Genomic DNA, 15,228 nt, shown 5'->3' on the forward strand with positions numbered 1-15,228 from the left:
TCTAACCTTTCAGATAAGGAACACCCCTATTTATGCTCGTGATATAACTTGTATTCTATATTTCGCAGCAGTTTTTTTTTTCTCAGACGTTTTTGCTCCTTACTTTTGTCTCTTGTGTGAAAACTAGTCCCTACAGTTTCTATGGAGAAAACAGATGATTGTTTCCCAACTTTCTCTCATGCAGAAGTCTCTATTTGTATGTGTCTCTCCCTTCCTTTTCCATGGATCTTCTCTTCACCCTTCCCTATTCTTAGACTTCTGTAGTCATATGTATAATAAACTCTGAAGTTCATCCTGTCTGACTATCAGTTTAAGCAGGAGTCTGGCTCTCACTGGAGTCCATGATGGATATGCCATGTCACGGGACCCTTGATTAGGGTCCATCTTGCAATTCTGCATTGCAGGATCTGTAACTGAGGATGAGTAAACAATAATGCTGTGCCTATATAGAAATAAGGAGAACTGAGCTGGTCCTTTGTGGCTTCACATCGGTATCAAAGTACAAGGGATCCATGAGAAAAACATTCCGGAGGTTTTGTAAGGAGAAGATAAACACAAAGCAAAAATGTAGGCCTTTTAGGATAAGAGTCCCAGTGTCAAGAGGTATTGAAGATTAGGTCAGAGATGTTATGTGGGGGGTCACTTTTGTACTAAATTTGTTGAGGCATAGTGTGTGAGTTAAAGTAGAGAAACAAGGGGAGAGGGGACTGTCTGGAGAACAGATATCACAAGAGTGTTGGAGAGGAGGCCATTGAGAGGGTGGCTGCAGTAGTGTAGGAGGCAGATGAGGACAGGCTCTAGCATTGACCTCAGACTGAGGAAATGGAACGCTTCAGTTCAACCCCGAGAATTTGTGTGTAGCAGATTTTCTAGCCTGGGTTTGACTTTGCTGAATATCTTTTTACTACTGTTATCTTGTCTTCAGCATGTTACAGTGGTCCACCTCTCTTTAGAAGCCGAGGCACTGTCTTGGTATGGAGCTAGTGTCTCCTGGCACTTCATGAAATATGATATTATTCAGGTTGTCCTTATTTCACAGGGCAGTTACTAAGCAGCGCTGGCACCTATGTCATATTGCACAATGAAGTGCACTTGGTTCTTTTCAACCGCTCTCCACCCAGGGCACTTTCAGGGTGTGTATATCGCTGGGAGGCAAATATGCCAACTTAGATGCATTCCCAGAATTTCCTACAAGTTTTTCCTGGAACTCTGGTAACCATTGTTCAAGAAAAGCATTGGTGTTTTTTTTGCATCTTATTGTTCAGCAGTAAATCGCTGGCACAAATCTAAATTTGGTTTAGGTCTTTTCTGTCTTGAAGCTATTTTCATAGATCTTATGAAGATTTGGAAAAAGAAACACTATGTAGATATATTCTGCTGATGGGTAAATTGTAATGTTTTCCATGCTCTTTGCACGAAGCTTATCCGCACTCATTCCTTGTGGTTGCTTTTTTCCCTCGTTTCTAATCTTTAGTTATAGACTCATTCATACATATTCAGGAAGGTTTACAAATTTAAGGGGCACTTATTTCTATATGTAAAATTCTCTTTTATTGAAGGCCATTTTTACAACTTAAGAAAATGTGAAATATTTAAAACCAGGTCTATTGTTTGCCATCTCCGGGAGCGCCACTTGTGCATCAAATCTTCTTTGTGAGTGGCGTCTTGTTATAAGTTACAGTAGACATGAGTTTAAAGGGGACCTGGTAGATGGTTGTAAGCTTTCGTGTAGCGGGTAGATGGAATGGTTTGTGCTTTCATTTTATATTTTATATTCATTTTATGCTTTCATTTCAGTTCACTGAAAGGAACCTCGGCTTCTCATGCCACTAACTTCCTTTCAGAAGTTTCCATTTCTAACTGATCTATTTTTCACCATTGATTTCAATGGACTTGTAATGGTGTCTATTAGTATCTGTTTTACATCTTCTGTGGGCTTCTTGCATGAATTTCTGCACTTTATTTCTATCTGAAGTAACGGAAGACTGTTTCCGCCCTAATTTTAATTTTTCTATGAATGACAGATGGTTTTTATTTGCATCAGTTTGCCCAAACAGTTAATCCATCCATTTGTATTTTTTTGTATACGAACCCTGCTTGTATTATGAATTTTAAAGCATTTGATTTGGACCTCTAGTGGATGGCTATAAAATAATGAAAACTGGAAACTGACATGAACAAAAGGCAAAGTATCCATCATTTTAAACTGACAAGTATATGTTAAAAAACCTGATTTGATATTGATGGATCCGTCCAGATATCCGTTAAACCGCAGGCCAATATTACCAAAAATGGAAACTACTGTACCGAAGTCTGACTGGAGAGGTGAACTGTCTCTAAGACACTGTCTGACCCCTTTGGTCATGGTTTGGGACCCCCCTATCACATTAGATGGTAACTTGCTGCAGCTGACATAGTTGGGTTTGGCTGACCTGAATAATGGTGAAGACACGTTTTGCCTCATATACAGTATATATGTAATGGCTGTACATGTGTATAGTTGTAAATTGTGACACTGACTCTCTCTTTGTAATTGTTCAGCCGTCTCAAAATAAGAAAATAACCAAACCTGTGGTAACCTAAATGTGCAGACTACATCTCGATGCTGATGGCTCATTGATTTTTTTTTTTTTTCCTTCACTTTTTAAGCGCTAGGGGTGGACATGGAGGCCCTAGATAACTAATGAAAAGCTTTCCTGTCTTAGAGCAACTGGAACAGTCAATGCAAATATAAAAAATGATGCTCCAAAGTGTCTGTGCACAGAGCTTCTGTCTCTCCATCATGAAAAGTGATGGCTATTCCCGGCCGCTCACCGCTGACACGGATGAGGTATAGAGTTGAAGTTGCCGTTAATCTGAAAATGGTATATATTACAGCATCGACCTGCGACACCTGGGTTAACCCCTTGCTATCTCAAGGTTTTCGTTTTATGAGACCTATTAAGATCCGCTTTATACAATACATATAATATGTACACAAATGGTGCCTTAAGGACCTAACATGAAGTAAAGAAATGTATGCACCAAATTGTTTTACGGATACCAATAACCTTTTATTAAGTATAAAGCATCAATACAATAGTTATCAAGACCCCATGAGGAAGATGACCATGAGATGCGCTTTGCGATGTGGTTGTGTACACGCTGTGATGTTGTACAAGTGTCTAGGTATAATGACACTTTATACATTACACCTATGTCTCAATGTATTGCCAGCTAAATAAGTCCTTCAGCTTTTATAAGCAAAGATCATTGGATACTGTACAATATCTGTAAAATAATTGCACTAAAGGTAAGTGATCTTCTCATATCTGGAATCAGTGGTAATAATGACTATGATCCAGCATCTCCCTGTCGGGTGTCTTCGAGGCCGCGCTGTCTATGTGTAGTGACAATGCCTTGCTAATTGTGAGCCACATGTCAGGAGCGATTTCCGTTAAGGTCCTATTGCTGTTTGTACTAACAGAGTCTGACCGTCTATTTAGAGACCTGCACCTTCAGTTACACACTGTCATAGTAAATGTCAGCTCCACTGCAGTGCCTTGTGGCGGAGCGGCGAGTCAAGTCCAATGTCTTGCCCCCAGAGAGGTTGTGTCAGACGTCTTCAGGGAATGCAGAATCTTTGCAGATGGGAATTAGAGATTTGTCCTGTTCTCGCCAAACTTCTTCCTCAGGGATAGTGACCAGCAGAGCATCGCCCCTCAGAAAGAGGGACTTGCTTTGCTGTGAGGAGTTATTCATACACTTAGAAGAACTCGGAGTTACTTGGCTGACAGTCTTGAGAGAACTCTGAGGCATAAACATGCTGATGGCAGCTGGGATTGTAGCTCCAGCACTGAACGGATGTGCACTACCCAGAAGATGACATATTGGGGTTCTTTATGATGAGCCGGCTACATGAAGCTAGTATTATCTTGCCAGACTGATGATGTTTTGGCCTCATATCTTTGCAATGGTGACTACTGTATATCTAGTGTTCTGGCTTATGGCAAGGCAAAAACTACGGTCTGTCTATGGATGAATTCTTGTACATTTCCTGTACAAGGATAGTTCCATAATAAAGCAAGCTTCACAAAAAATCACTAACTGACCAGCAAATTCTCATTCATCCAGCAAGATGACCTAAAAACTGGCAACTTTTCTCTGTCTAAAAGAATTGATAATTCTCCTCATCACAGAGCAGAGCCTTCGTGCTATCATATGGACATGTCGGACACGGGTAACACCCAGTTGTAAATGGCAAAGAAACAGCTGAACTTATACTCGAGTATATAAGGTACATATGTTTTATGGTTTCATGTTTGAGTTTAAGACTAGTTTTTCAGCACAAAAAATGTGCTGAAAAACCCAAACTCGGCTTCTACTTGAGTCAAAAAAATAAATATATCTAAACTCACCTTTCCGGCGACCCCTGTATATCTTCTGTGCGATCTGTCTGGCAGCGGCGGCAGGCTGTATACACTGGGGCAGGGTGCGGCAGGCTATATACACTGGGGCAGGGTCCGTCAGGCTATATACACTGGGGCAGGGTCCGTCAGGCTATATACACTGGGGCAGGGTCCGTCAGGCTATATACACTGGGGCAGGGTCCGTCAGGCTATATACACTGGGGCAGGGTCCGTCAGGCTATATACACTGGGGCAGGGTCCGTCAGGCTATATACACTGGGGCAGGGTCCGGCAGGCTATATACACTGGGGCAGGGTCCGGCAGGCTATATACACTGGGGCAGGGTCCGGCAGGCTATATACTCTGGGGCAGGGTCCGGCAGGCTATATACTCTGGGGCAGGGTCCGGCAGGCTATATACACTGGGGCAGGGTCCGGCAGGCTATATACACTGGGGAGCCTGTGACCAGTGCATTTCCCACCCTCGGCTTATACTCGAGTCAATAGGTTTTCCCAGTATTTTGTGGTAAAATTAGGGGCCTCGGCTTATACTCGGGTCGGCTTATACTCGAGTATATACAGTATTTCCTGAAATACAATGTATTTTCTCCCTATGCAGATCCTACAGTATAGATATATATATTATTTTATTTATTTATTTTCAGACCAAATGTATATATATTTTGAAATCGGATCAGTCCCCACCCCTGACGTTTCTATTTATGGGTCTTATGCCCCCCTCCTTTCTTCTATATATTTAAGGACTTGTGGTGTCAGTTTTAGTATTTCCTCTTCTACTAATCTGTCTTTTTTGGTATTCTGGTAATTACACCTCGCTCTATATTATACATACATCTGGCTTGCGCTGGTTGTTGTTGAGGGAGACGTGTTGTGCCCTGCAAGCTGGAAACAAATTGTCAAGTCACTTGTGGGTGCCTGTAAGCCGAGCACAGAAGCCGCCAGTGTGCTGGGTGTCCTTATGTGACTCCTACATTCTTCACAGGCAGCGGCAGAGCCGAGTGCTTCTGAGGTGATGTCACGTGTTCACACATATAATTACCAAACCTTTCGTAATCCCTCAGTAAACAATGTGTACAAGTCCAGGGAATATTACTGAATCGCTGTGGAACATAATGCACGGGCTGCACACAATCCTCTTATACTGGGCGTAGAAAATAGGACACAGATCCGCAGGACACCGCTATGGTATATTACACATAATTAAGTACTGTCACTCAGATTGTACAAACTCCTTTCTTGTGAGTGGAACCTGCTGTATGTAGTGGAGAAACTGATCTACACGTGGACTGATCTCCTAGAACACTATCATTACATACACTAGATGGAAGGACTGTCACATATAACCTGAATGTATCAAGGTTTTCTTAATGTAAAGGATGTATAAAAGTATGTGAAATAATGGCATGGAAATGCCACGAATAGAGGGATTTTGCAGTGAATCTCAATCTGTTTTCTACTGTATATATGTTATAAGAAATATAACTGCAGCATCAGACCACATAGGGGAGGTGTGTGGTGTGTAACCATTAAGACCTTAATCCACAAAGAAATTAGAAAAACAAAATGGAAGATGGTTCTAATGCAAAACTATTTAGTATAGTTTCTTAAAGGAGTCTGAACCCTCCTCCCGAGGATTATAATCTGCTGACTATATGAAGAGAAATGCTCAATGATTTCAAAAATGTCATTTGTATTATTGCATTTCTGAGAAATTCCCATTTTGATCTGTATGCTAATGAGGCGATAGGTGCACCTGGAGCATTGCTACCACCGTCTGGACCACACTCCTCTCTTGTGAGAAGAGGGAAAGTGATTTATGCAAGGGCTTTTGGTGCTGAGCATTTATCTACAACCTACTGCCATCACATTATAACACGTGGTGGAGGTGGAGGCCCCAGTTTTCGGCATCAGATGTTCAAAGAGAATACAGGTCACTAAGTATAGCGCTGCACATTCTACAGTGACTATTCTTGGAATTCTTGTAACTTTAGCTCCGCTCCATTCACTTAAATATAACTGCAGTGCAACCATGTCATGTGATTAATAAATGTGACGGGACCACCAATTTTATCGCTTGATATGTGGATATAAGTTGGATGCCCACTAATCTAACATTCTGTCCAGTTTCCTGGGGAGGTGGCAATTTTTACTACATTTTAATAATATTGTTACTTCCAGCTGTAAGTATTTTGTTTTGGGGAAACCAATTATTATTTTTCACAGAAATAGATGATATTTCAAGGAAATCTACTTTCAAAATCTAGTATGGGTAAACCAGGGACACTTGCTCACACCTCTTCCTTCTAAAATAAACTTTTTATCATTCTGCTAATAAGCTTGGAGGGGTTTGGTGGTGTTTCCAGAGCCCTTCAGTTCTATAGCTTCACAATGAGCTGTCACAATGAGCTGAGAAGATCTCCCCTTCCCCTGCAACTCCAGACAGAGGGAGAGAGCAGTGGATTGGGTGAGACATGTTCTGCTCATTGGCAACACACCCAGAGCCTTCAGGCTCATTAGTGTAATTTTAAAAGTTGATTTTAGAAGTAAGAAGGCCATGGCATAGCAACTATAAGATTACCAGTGCCTGGGTCTATGAGTAATTGTCCCTGGTTTATCAGGCATGATTTTGATAGATTTCCTTTAAACAGCCTTCACTGTTGCTTAAAGGGGTTGGTCATGTTTCGGCAAATAAATGTTATTTTTTGTATAATGTACTTTTCAATGTACTTTGTGTATAATTTTTTATAGATCTCTGCTTGCTGTAATTCCATTAAAAGCTTCTTTGTGACATCACATGAGCAGGGACAGATTTATATCCACTGGAAGGAAACAAAGGAGCACTGCTCGTTATATATCACAGAGAGTAATCGGAGCTGCGTGTTATAATGAGCCGTGCACCTGTGTGACATCACATGACCAGGAACAGAGTATATTGGAAAATCTTATAACTTTTTTATTTATTTGTTGAAAGTGGACAACCCCTTTTAATATTTATGGTCAAAGCGTGTAGCTCTGAATTTCAGTGTAGGACCTTGTTCATGGGTCACTTGTCAGGGTCCTTCTGTTGGGCACCAATGCAAGCTAATCGTAAGGATAGACCTTCGTTTTGCTGGAGATGGAGGCTTGACCAGAGCAAACAGGTTTTTAGGGAGTGGATACTGCTGGAAAACAGGGAGAGGTCTGAAAGGTTCAGCTCACTCTATGAGATATTAATACATTTCATATGTTCAATGTTGCATAAATTAGTTGTGCAAGTGTAGACAAGAAGTGATGTCTTATCAGAGGAAAGTGCTTTTTTTTTCCCTCAAGGCTACATATATAATTTGTTTCGGAAGTCCATTGTAAAGATATGTCGGGAGGATTTCTGGAGTATCCTTACAACGGAGGTCAGAAGAGTATCCCTTAGTATGCTTATACACTGGGTGTGATTCTGGTTGTTTCCGAGTGCGTTAACTGTTATATCACTGGGAAAACGCCCACAGTGTACACATATCAGAGGCCGGGGATGGATGCTATACGGTGGTATCTGTCGTCTGTAACCTCTAATGGCCTCCACTGAGCATAAGATGCACTCTACAACTGAAAGCAGAATAAAGTGCAGAACTTTGAAGTGAAGTATGCCTCTGTGGACACGCTCGGCACATAGTCGGAGAGCTTTCATGGTGTATACGCTGAACATGTCTATCATTACCATATACAAATGTGCATCCAACTTACCCCATTCCTAGGGACTACTGTATCTTCTATCACTGCTTCAGGCATCATGGGTAAAGTCTGTAAACGACTACAGCTAGGTCTGTCAGAAGAGAAGAATATGTGTTTGCTGAGAACGGACGTGATGTCGTGTGATTTTAGTGATTCAGGGAACAGACCGTCGCATATAAGCACTATCACTTAAAGGAAATTTACCTTAACAGTCAGCATGATATACCAGGGACACTTAACCACAGTCACAGTGCCTGGATCTATGAGTATCTTCTTATATTTGTTATCCATGGCCTCCTTCCTTCTAAAATCAACATTTAGAATTAATGTAATGAGCCTGACCGGCAGTTCCCAGAGCCCCTCTATGCTCCAGATTCACGGGCTGTTAGATTGTGTCACCCTACCTCTGCTCACTCTGCCTGAAGTAATCTCCCTGCCGCACAGCACACATTAGGAGGGGAAGTGCTCCAGTAACACAACCGTAGCCTTCCAGGCTCATTAGAATCATTTTAAAAGTTGCTTTTAGAAGGAAGGAGGCCTTGGATAATGAATATAAGAAGATCCATGCAAAGCGTCCCTGGTTTATCTATGCTTTATTTTAATAGTAGATTTCCTTTAATTTGCATGCTGTTCTTTTACTGAATTTGGGTTTCAGGATTAAGTTCCATTTTTGTGAAGAATTATACTTTCTAATAAATTATTATCCGTAGAGCTGCATATGATGTTGCGAAATGTTAATGACAAACAGTAGTTCTGTCTGAAAAGTGAGAATTCAATGTATTGATCCTTTTCTATTCTGGTCCCTGTACATGGAGCTGCCATCCTCCATAATAAATATAATAAAAGGAGATGCTTTGAAGGTGCCAGAGCAGTGCCACCTGGTGGTCAAACCGTGACAAGCATCATCATTACATATCATATCCCCATAAGAACTGAATACTACCACTATAAGAATTCATTGTCTATCCAGTATCTGTGTACTATTCATGACGACACCGGTGACCTAGAGATTCGTATATATCACGTGCGGACATGATGCCGAATAGCTGATCTATAAAGATCATGACGTCATGTTTTGTATATGTGATCCTTGTAAGGTACAGTCGTGTCACTAGGTGCACATAATGTATCATATTGTTCTCCTACAGAATTGGAAGACTCTTTGATGGAACGGAGCCCATTGTTCTGGACAGTTTAAAGCAACATTACTTTATTGACCGAGATGGCCAAATGTTTCGTTACATACTGAACTTCCTGCGCACATCGAAACTTCTCATCTCTGATGATTTTAAAGTGAGTAGACTTTTCTATTTCCATATGATTTATTTCACATTGCTAGTGAGTGGGGAGCTATACGAGTATTAAGGTGGCAAATCCATGATACTGCAGATGGACACCCATTGTGCATGTGTTGTAGGATCAGTGGAGTACGATGCATCGAAACCTCGATACTTGTGCGATACTTTCATACCAGGATTCTGTCATTTTCCGTACTGAATGACTTCTGCTGTTGTACAGACTCCTACCGTAGTAGCTGCGGGCTTAACTCAGAGCGGACATCGGGCAGGGGGATCCTGTGGGCTTAGTGGTTGTAAATGGGAGGGTTTTTCTGACTAGAGCTTCCATAAAGTTACACTGTGACACAAGCTGAATGCACTGGTACATAGAGATATATCTTCACATTATCTTATACATTTTTTTTTTTTAATTAAAACATTTTATATTAACATTACCAGGACAACCTACACATTGATTGGTACTGATGACGTGTGTTTCATTGGAAACGCATAGTGAATGGGCTGATCCCTGCCCACAGTCATTTGTTGTAAACGCTGTGCCCGCACCCCAGGCATTGAATCCAGATAATACTTTTTTATTTTATTGAAAGTATCCTATCGGTATCCATTATTGTGATACTTCTCCGGGTATCGGTATCGCACTCAAAATTTAGGTATCTGTGCAATCCTAGTGGATGCCTATAATAATTTTATCTATAGTTTTTCATGATTCAGTAGCCAACACTGACCGGTTTTGGATGGAAAGCATACCCCTTACCCCCTCAGCGTGGTCTGCTTTGTTAACCAGAGCCTATGAGGCCCAACCAGGCAGAAATCAGTAGGCTAATGCTGCAAACCAAGCGATTGCATGTCAAATTCTGTCTGATCATCAGATAAGCTGATGGTAGATGTTTATACTCTCTTTCCCGTCCCATCCCAAACAGCAATAAGCTTCTTTTGTCATATTTTAGAATGCCCGTGTTTCGTAGAAAAAGAGCTTTATATCATATGCAAACGACCCTGAGGCACTCAATACCAATTACAATGTTGGTCTGTGACCAAGCAAATAATGACACCGCTAAACTGTTACCAAATAAAAGTACCATAAGACCAATATTCCAAACAATTAGCGCTACAATTTCCAATGGTTTCACAAATATAACCTCCATCTATTTGATATTTACCGCTATGCTGTTACTGTCCTTTGCATGGTGGTGTTTTCTCTGTACAAGTCCCAAATATTACCATTATAATATGACTATTACCATTACATTATGACTGAATTAAAAACCAATGCGCACAGACCAGTATTTACCACCATATAGTAGGAGACACCAGTCCTGCTCAGAGGATATCCAAAACCCCAAAAAACAAGAAGGCTTTCACTGAATTTGTTTGTTTTGGTTTTTTTGACACACTAAACAAAATTTACAAAAGAATTTCTATTACAAGTCCCCGGTATAAGGTTTTTGTGCCATTATAGTGGGACCATCTCATGTTGGTGGTTTTTTGGCCTTGTTATTGGGTGGCCAATTGGTGGTAACCTACTTCTTTACACCAAGCTCACATTGGGGCAGCACGGTGGCGTAGCGGTTAGCACTACAGCCTTGTAGCACTGGGGTCCTGGATTCAAGACCCATCCCAGGGCAACCTCTGCAAAGAGTTTGTATGTTCTCTCCGTGTTTGTGTGGGTTTCCTCTAGTTTCCTCCCACACTCCAAAACATATTGGTAGGTTGATTATATTGTGAGCCCCATGGGAACAGGGACTGATTTGACAAGCTCTGTGCAGCGCTGCGTAATCTGTGTGCGCTATATAAATAAAGGAATTATTATCATTGTTATTATTATTCTGTAGTTTTGTGCTGGGGATTTCTATAATGAGCTCTCATTGTGTATTTTCCTTGAACCATTCCAGGATTACACCCTCCTGTATGAAGAGGCCAAGTACTTCCAGCTTCAGCCCATGCTTCTGGAACTGGAGAGGTGGAAGCAGGACAAGGAGGCTGGCCGTTATTCCAGGCCCTGTGAGTGCTTGGTTGTCAGAGTTGCCCCGGATCTTGGTGAAAGGATTACGTTGAGCGGAGACAAGTCTCTAATAGAGGAAGTTTTTCCTGAAATCGGGGATGTGATGTGTAATTCGGTTAATGCGGGCTGGAACCACGACTCCACACACGTTATTAGATTTCCACTCAATGGATACTGTCATCTTAACTCTGTTCAGGTAAAAAAAATTAAAAAAATCATTAATTAAGTCTTCATCCTTTTTTGTTGCAGTTGTAGCTTCACAGCGTTACATCTGTTGGCTCGTACTTATGCTTCGTCCTTTATCCTTTCTTTTCCAGGTGCTGGAGAGGTTGCAGCAGCGCGGCTTTGAAATTGTGGGATCATGTGGTGGAGGAGTTGACTCTTCTCAGTTTAGTGAATATGTACTAAGACGAGAACTGAAAAGGACATCTCGCGCGCCCTCTGTTATTCGGATAAAGCAGGAGCCATTAGATTGAACAGACACTTTTCTTATGCAAAATTGGACAACTTCTGTGCAGTCGGGACATGGTTCCCGTAATCGACACTGATTTAAAGACATTTCCGTCACCTCAAAAGACATTTAGAGCTGTTACACAGCGGTATCAGGAATACACGTCACGGCGGTAACTGCAGGATGTGCAAATAATAAACTCTGCAAATACATAAGGGTACTGTAATACTACACGTTGATCCCACCTGAGACCATATACACATGAAAATCTACCACACGATGGTTTTCCATTCTGGTCATGACAGCGATGTAGCCAATCAAAATAAGGCTTCAAAGATGTGGGTGGGACTGAAATTAATTCAAGGAACGGGTATGCCCCATAGTACCGTTTTATATTTTGGCTATTTCCAAAAGTTAGGAAATTAGGACTGGCATTTAAACAATTCTTAAACAGTGTAAGGTTGCTACAAGGTACACCACCAGATCACTGCTTTTATGCGCGGTGCTGATGTTACGTATGTCACCAGTCCTGGACCTGACACCACCAGATCACTGCTTTTATGGGCGGTGCCGATGTTACGCATGTCCCCAGTCCCGGACCTGGCCACTGCCATAAAAATAAACAATTTTGTACATTATTATTCCCACCCCTTTTAATTTACTTGGAGCAAGTTTATGATCTGTATCTGATCTTTATTTATGACGGGTTTATGAAAACTCTTCTCCCCTCCCCCCACTGATTAAAAAAAAAAAACTTCACTATGATTAACCACAGAGCTATCACTTAAAATTTGGAGCCACATTCTTAATATTGGTACCAGAGTGTTGCCATTGACCACACCTGATTTGATAAAAGTTGGCATAACAAGAATACAATCAGCACTTCGACTATAGCTTTGCTTGTTCACCTTGAACCAATTATCTTTCTGATGGAAGAGGAGTCTCGCTTGGCGCCATCACCATAGCCAAAGTGCATTCCTTTTGTTGCATGTTGGTGATGAGTGTAAACCATCTTTCCATTATTGTCTGGATAATATTACCTTGTCACTAATGCATTTGGGATGCACTTTGGCCCCTTTAGTTCCACTTAAATGGAAGTATGGGCATTTTTTGGTTTTTAAATTTTTTTTCAGAATTATACCTGTTGCCAAAATAATGTTCAGACATCATGACAAAAATCAAGAATATCTTTAGCAACTGGTGCCATCATTGTGGAAAGTCCCAGACAATGCAGTCAGTAAGGCAGTGGCGCCAGTCTTCATCTTCACTACACAACATCCATATGCACTTAATTTATTGAGAGGCTCATGACCCTCCTTGCATCTTCATTTAAGTTTTCTGTACCTTTTTACTACCATTTTCTCTATTCCAATAAATCTTAAATCAAGCAACTTCTGAAAAGTTGATGAAAACCTCAAAGCATTTAAGGTATACAGCTCCTATGTATCTGGTTCTCGCTGCTGATTGGTTTTAGTCCACATAGAAACCCTGTGTTGTTAGTTCTTTTCATTTACACCTGAGAAATGTAATCCGTGATCAGAGATGCCACCTGCTTCTTAGGAGACATTGTCTGAGTTATGACCTCAAGGACCCTCTGCTGCTTGGCTGAACTGAACTCTTTGAATGGATATGTGACAACTTTAGAAACATGAACATATATGATCATAGGTGAATGTGAAATTGGACACTTCATCTGTAAAGGGCCTAATATGCTCATTGCCCATCTCCTTGATGGGAGTACCATGGATCACAAGAGCCGGGGTCCGTGGCACCCAAGTTGACCGAAGCAGCCAGCCACGCATTAGCCATCTGCTCCATTCATCTCTATGTAGCTCACATAGCTAGACGCGTGCCATGTAGCAACTGGAGCTTGCACAACTGGCTGCTCCGGTCATCTCGGTGAAACCGTTACAATGGACCCCCATTCTGGCGCTCTCTGGGAGTCTCATCACTGAGACCCCTACCGATCAGCAAGTAAGGCCTTATCCGGTTGATGGGGCATAACTACTACTAATTTTCAGTTTTGATTTTTTTATAAAGAAATAGTACAGATGAACCTGAGAAACTTTGTATATTATTTTATCAAAGAAAAAAGTCCTATCTACATCTATCAAGCTTTTTTTTTTTCTTGCTCCTCCTTTTTGCTAAACTACCTAAGCAGTAAGTTTTTAATAAGTTAACTTTTTAAGGAGGCAGAGGGAAGCAGGGAAGAGGCTGATTAGTCAAAAAAGAAGCATTTTTATCTAATAAGCTATATCATAAAATGTATTCTATTTGTACTAAAGATGTTAACTAGCTGTTACTATTTAAAGAACACTAAACACAGAAGATGCAAAAAAATATTCCCCATCTCATCTTCCTTTCCCTCTATTCTTCTTGGTCTTCTATAATAATTCAACCCTATTAATATATAAAGACACTTTTTTTCACTCTTCTCAAATTCTCCTGCTGGAGGAGGGACCCTCCCTACTGTGTCTGAAGTAGGACAAAAAGATGGATAAGCTCCACCCCCATTAGTCCATTTACAGCCTTACATGAAAGCAATCAGCAGAAGATTAACCCTGACTGGACCAAGAAGCAATGGCTGCCAAATTCCTGTTTAATTTTTACATGCATCTCCCTTTTTAGTGTTTGTTGTTTTTTTTTTTTTTAATAGTAACACTGACCCAAACTTTATTTTAAAAACATGTGTCTACGCAATCCACAATGTGTAACTCCCAGCATGTAAATCCCACCTTCTTACATCACAGAAAAGGAATACTATAGTTTCCGTGACCTAGCAAGCTCTTCCTGTATATGGAGACAGGTGCCCGGTTCTTCTATATATCTTTTCATATCTTTATTCAGTTTACTTGTGTAAGAATCTTGGGTTGGGGCTTAGGAGGTAAAAGTACAAACCTTACAGATTGCGACTGCTGTATACTAGTCTATGGATGTGTATAACGTCATTTTACAGACCTCTGTTTGTTTTTACACTACTGCCATTTGTAGTTTGGTTCTAAGTTATGCCTTTGGAATTTTTAATGGGATCACATTTGGAATACATAATTTTTAGTAAACATGGTGATTAAATATTGATTGTCTTTTCTTCCCTTCCTTCCAAGGATCAGATGTTTAGTTGGAATGCACTCTGTATTATTTATAGGTCTTTTATGTTGTGTACCATCCACATTATGGTGCTTCTAGCCATTGACTGACTTTTATGTTTTTGCTTTTCAACTGTTCTAATATTATGAGGAGAACTTCACCCAAAATGTTTAAACAGAATGATAAATGCTTTGCCACCCCCCCCCTCTTATTATCACACCCTCATACACTTTGTAGAAAACTTGCACTGATCTTTATAAATTTTCCCTATTAT

The 15,228-nt window shown here is 40.8% G+C and overlaps 1 protein-coding gene across 3 annotated transcripts in view; it reads left to right on the plus strand.

The window, feature by feature from the left end:
* Nucleotides 1-14,943, plus strand: part of KCTD1 (potassium channel tetramerization domain containing 1) — a 69,835-nt gene extending 54,892 nt beyond the window's left edge. For 2 of the 3 annotated variants that reach the window (XM_072152033.1, XM_072152032.1), the window contains exons 3-5: nucleotides 9,262-9,406; nucleotides 11,307-11,612; nucleotides 11,734-13,259. In XM_072152033.1, coding sequence (XP_072008134.1) covers nucleotides 9,262-9,406; nucleotides 11,307-11,612; nucleotides 11,734-11,892 — 610 coding nt within the window. In that variant the 3' untranslated portion in view covers nucleotides 11,893-13,259. Of the gene's footprint in view, nucleotides 1-9,261; nucleotides 9,407-11,306; nucleotides 11,613-11,733 lie in introns of all 3 variants that reach the window. The other variant, XM_072152031.1, reaches the window with a different exon arrangement.
* Nucleotides 14,944-15,228: the final 285 nt, after the last annotated feature.

The sequence above is a fragment of the Engystomops pustulosus genome, chromosome 5 (genome assembly GCF_040894005.1).
Source record: "Engystomops pustulosus chromosome 5, aEngPut4.maternal, whole genome shotgun sequence".
NCBI classification, from domain to species: domain Eukaryota; kingdom Metazoa; phylum Chordata; class Amphibia; order Anura; family Leptodactylidae; genus Engystomops; species Engystomops pustulosus.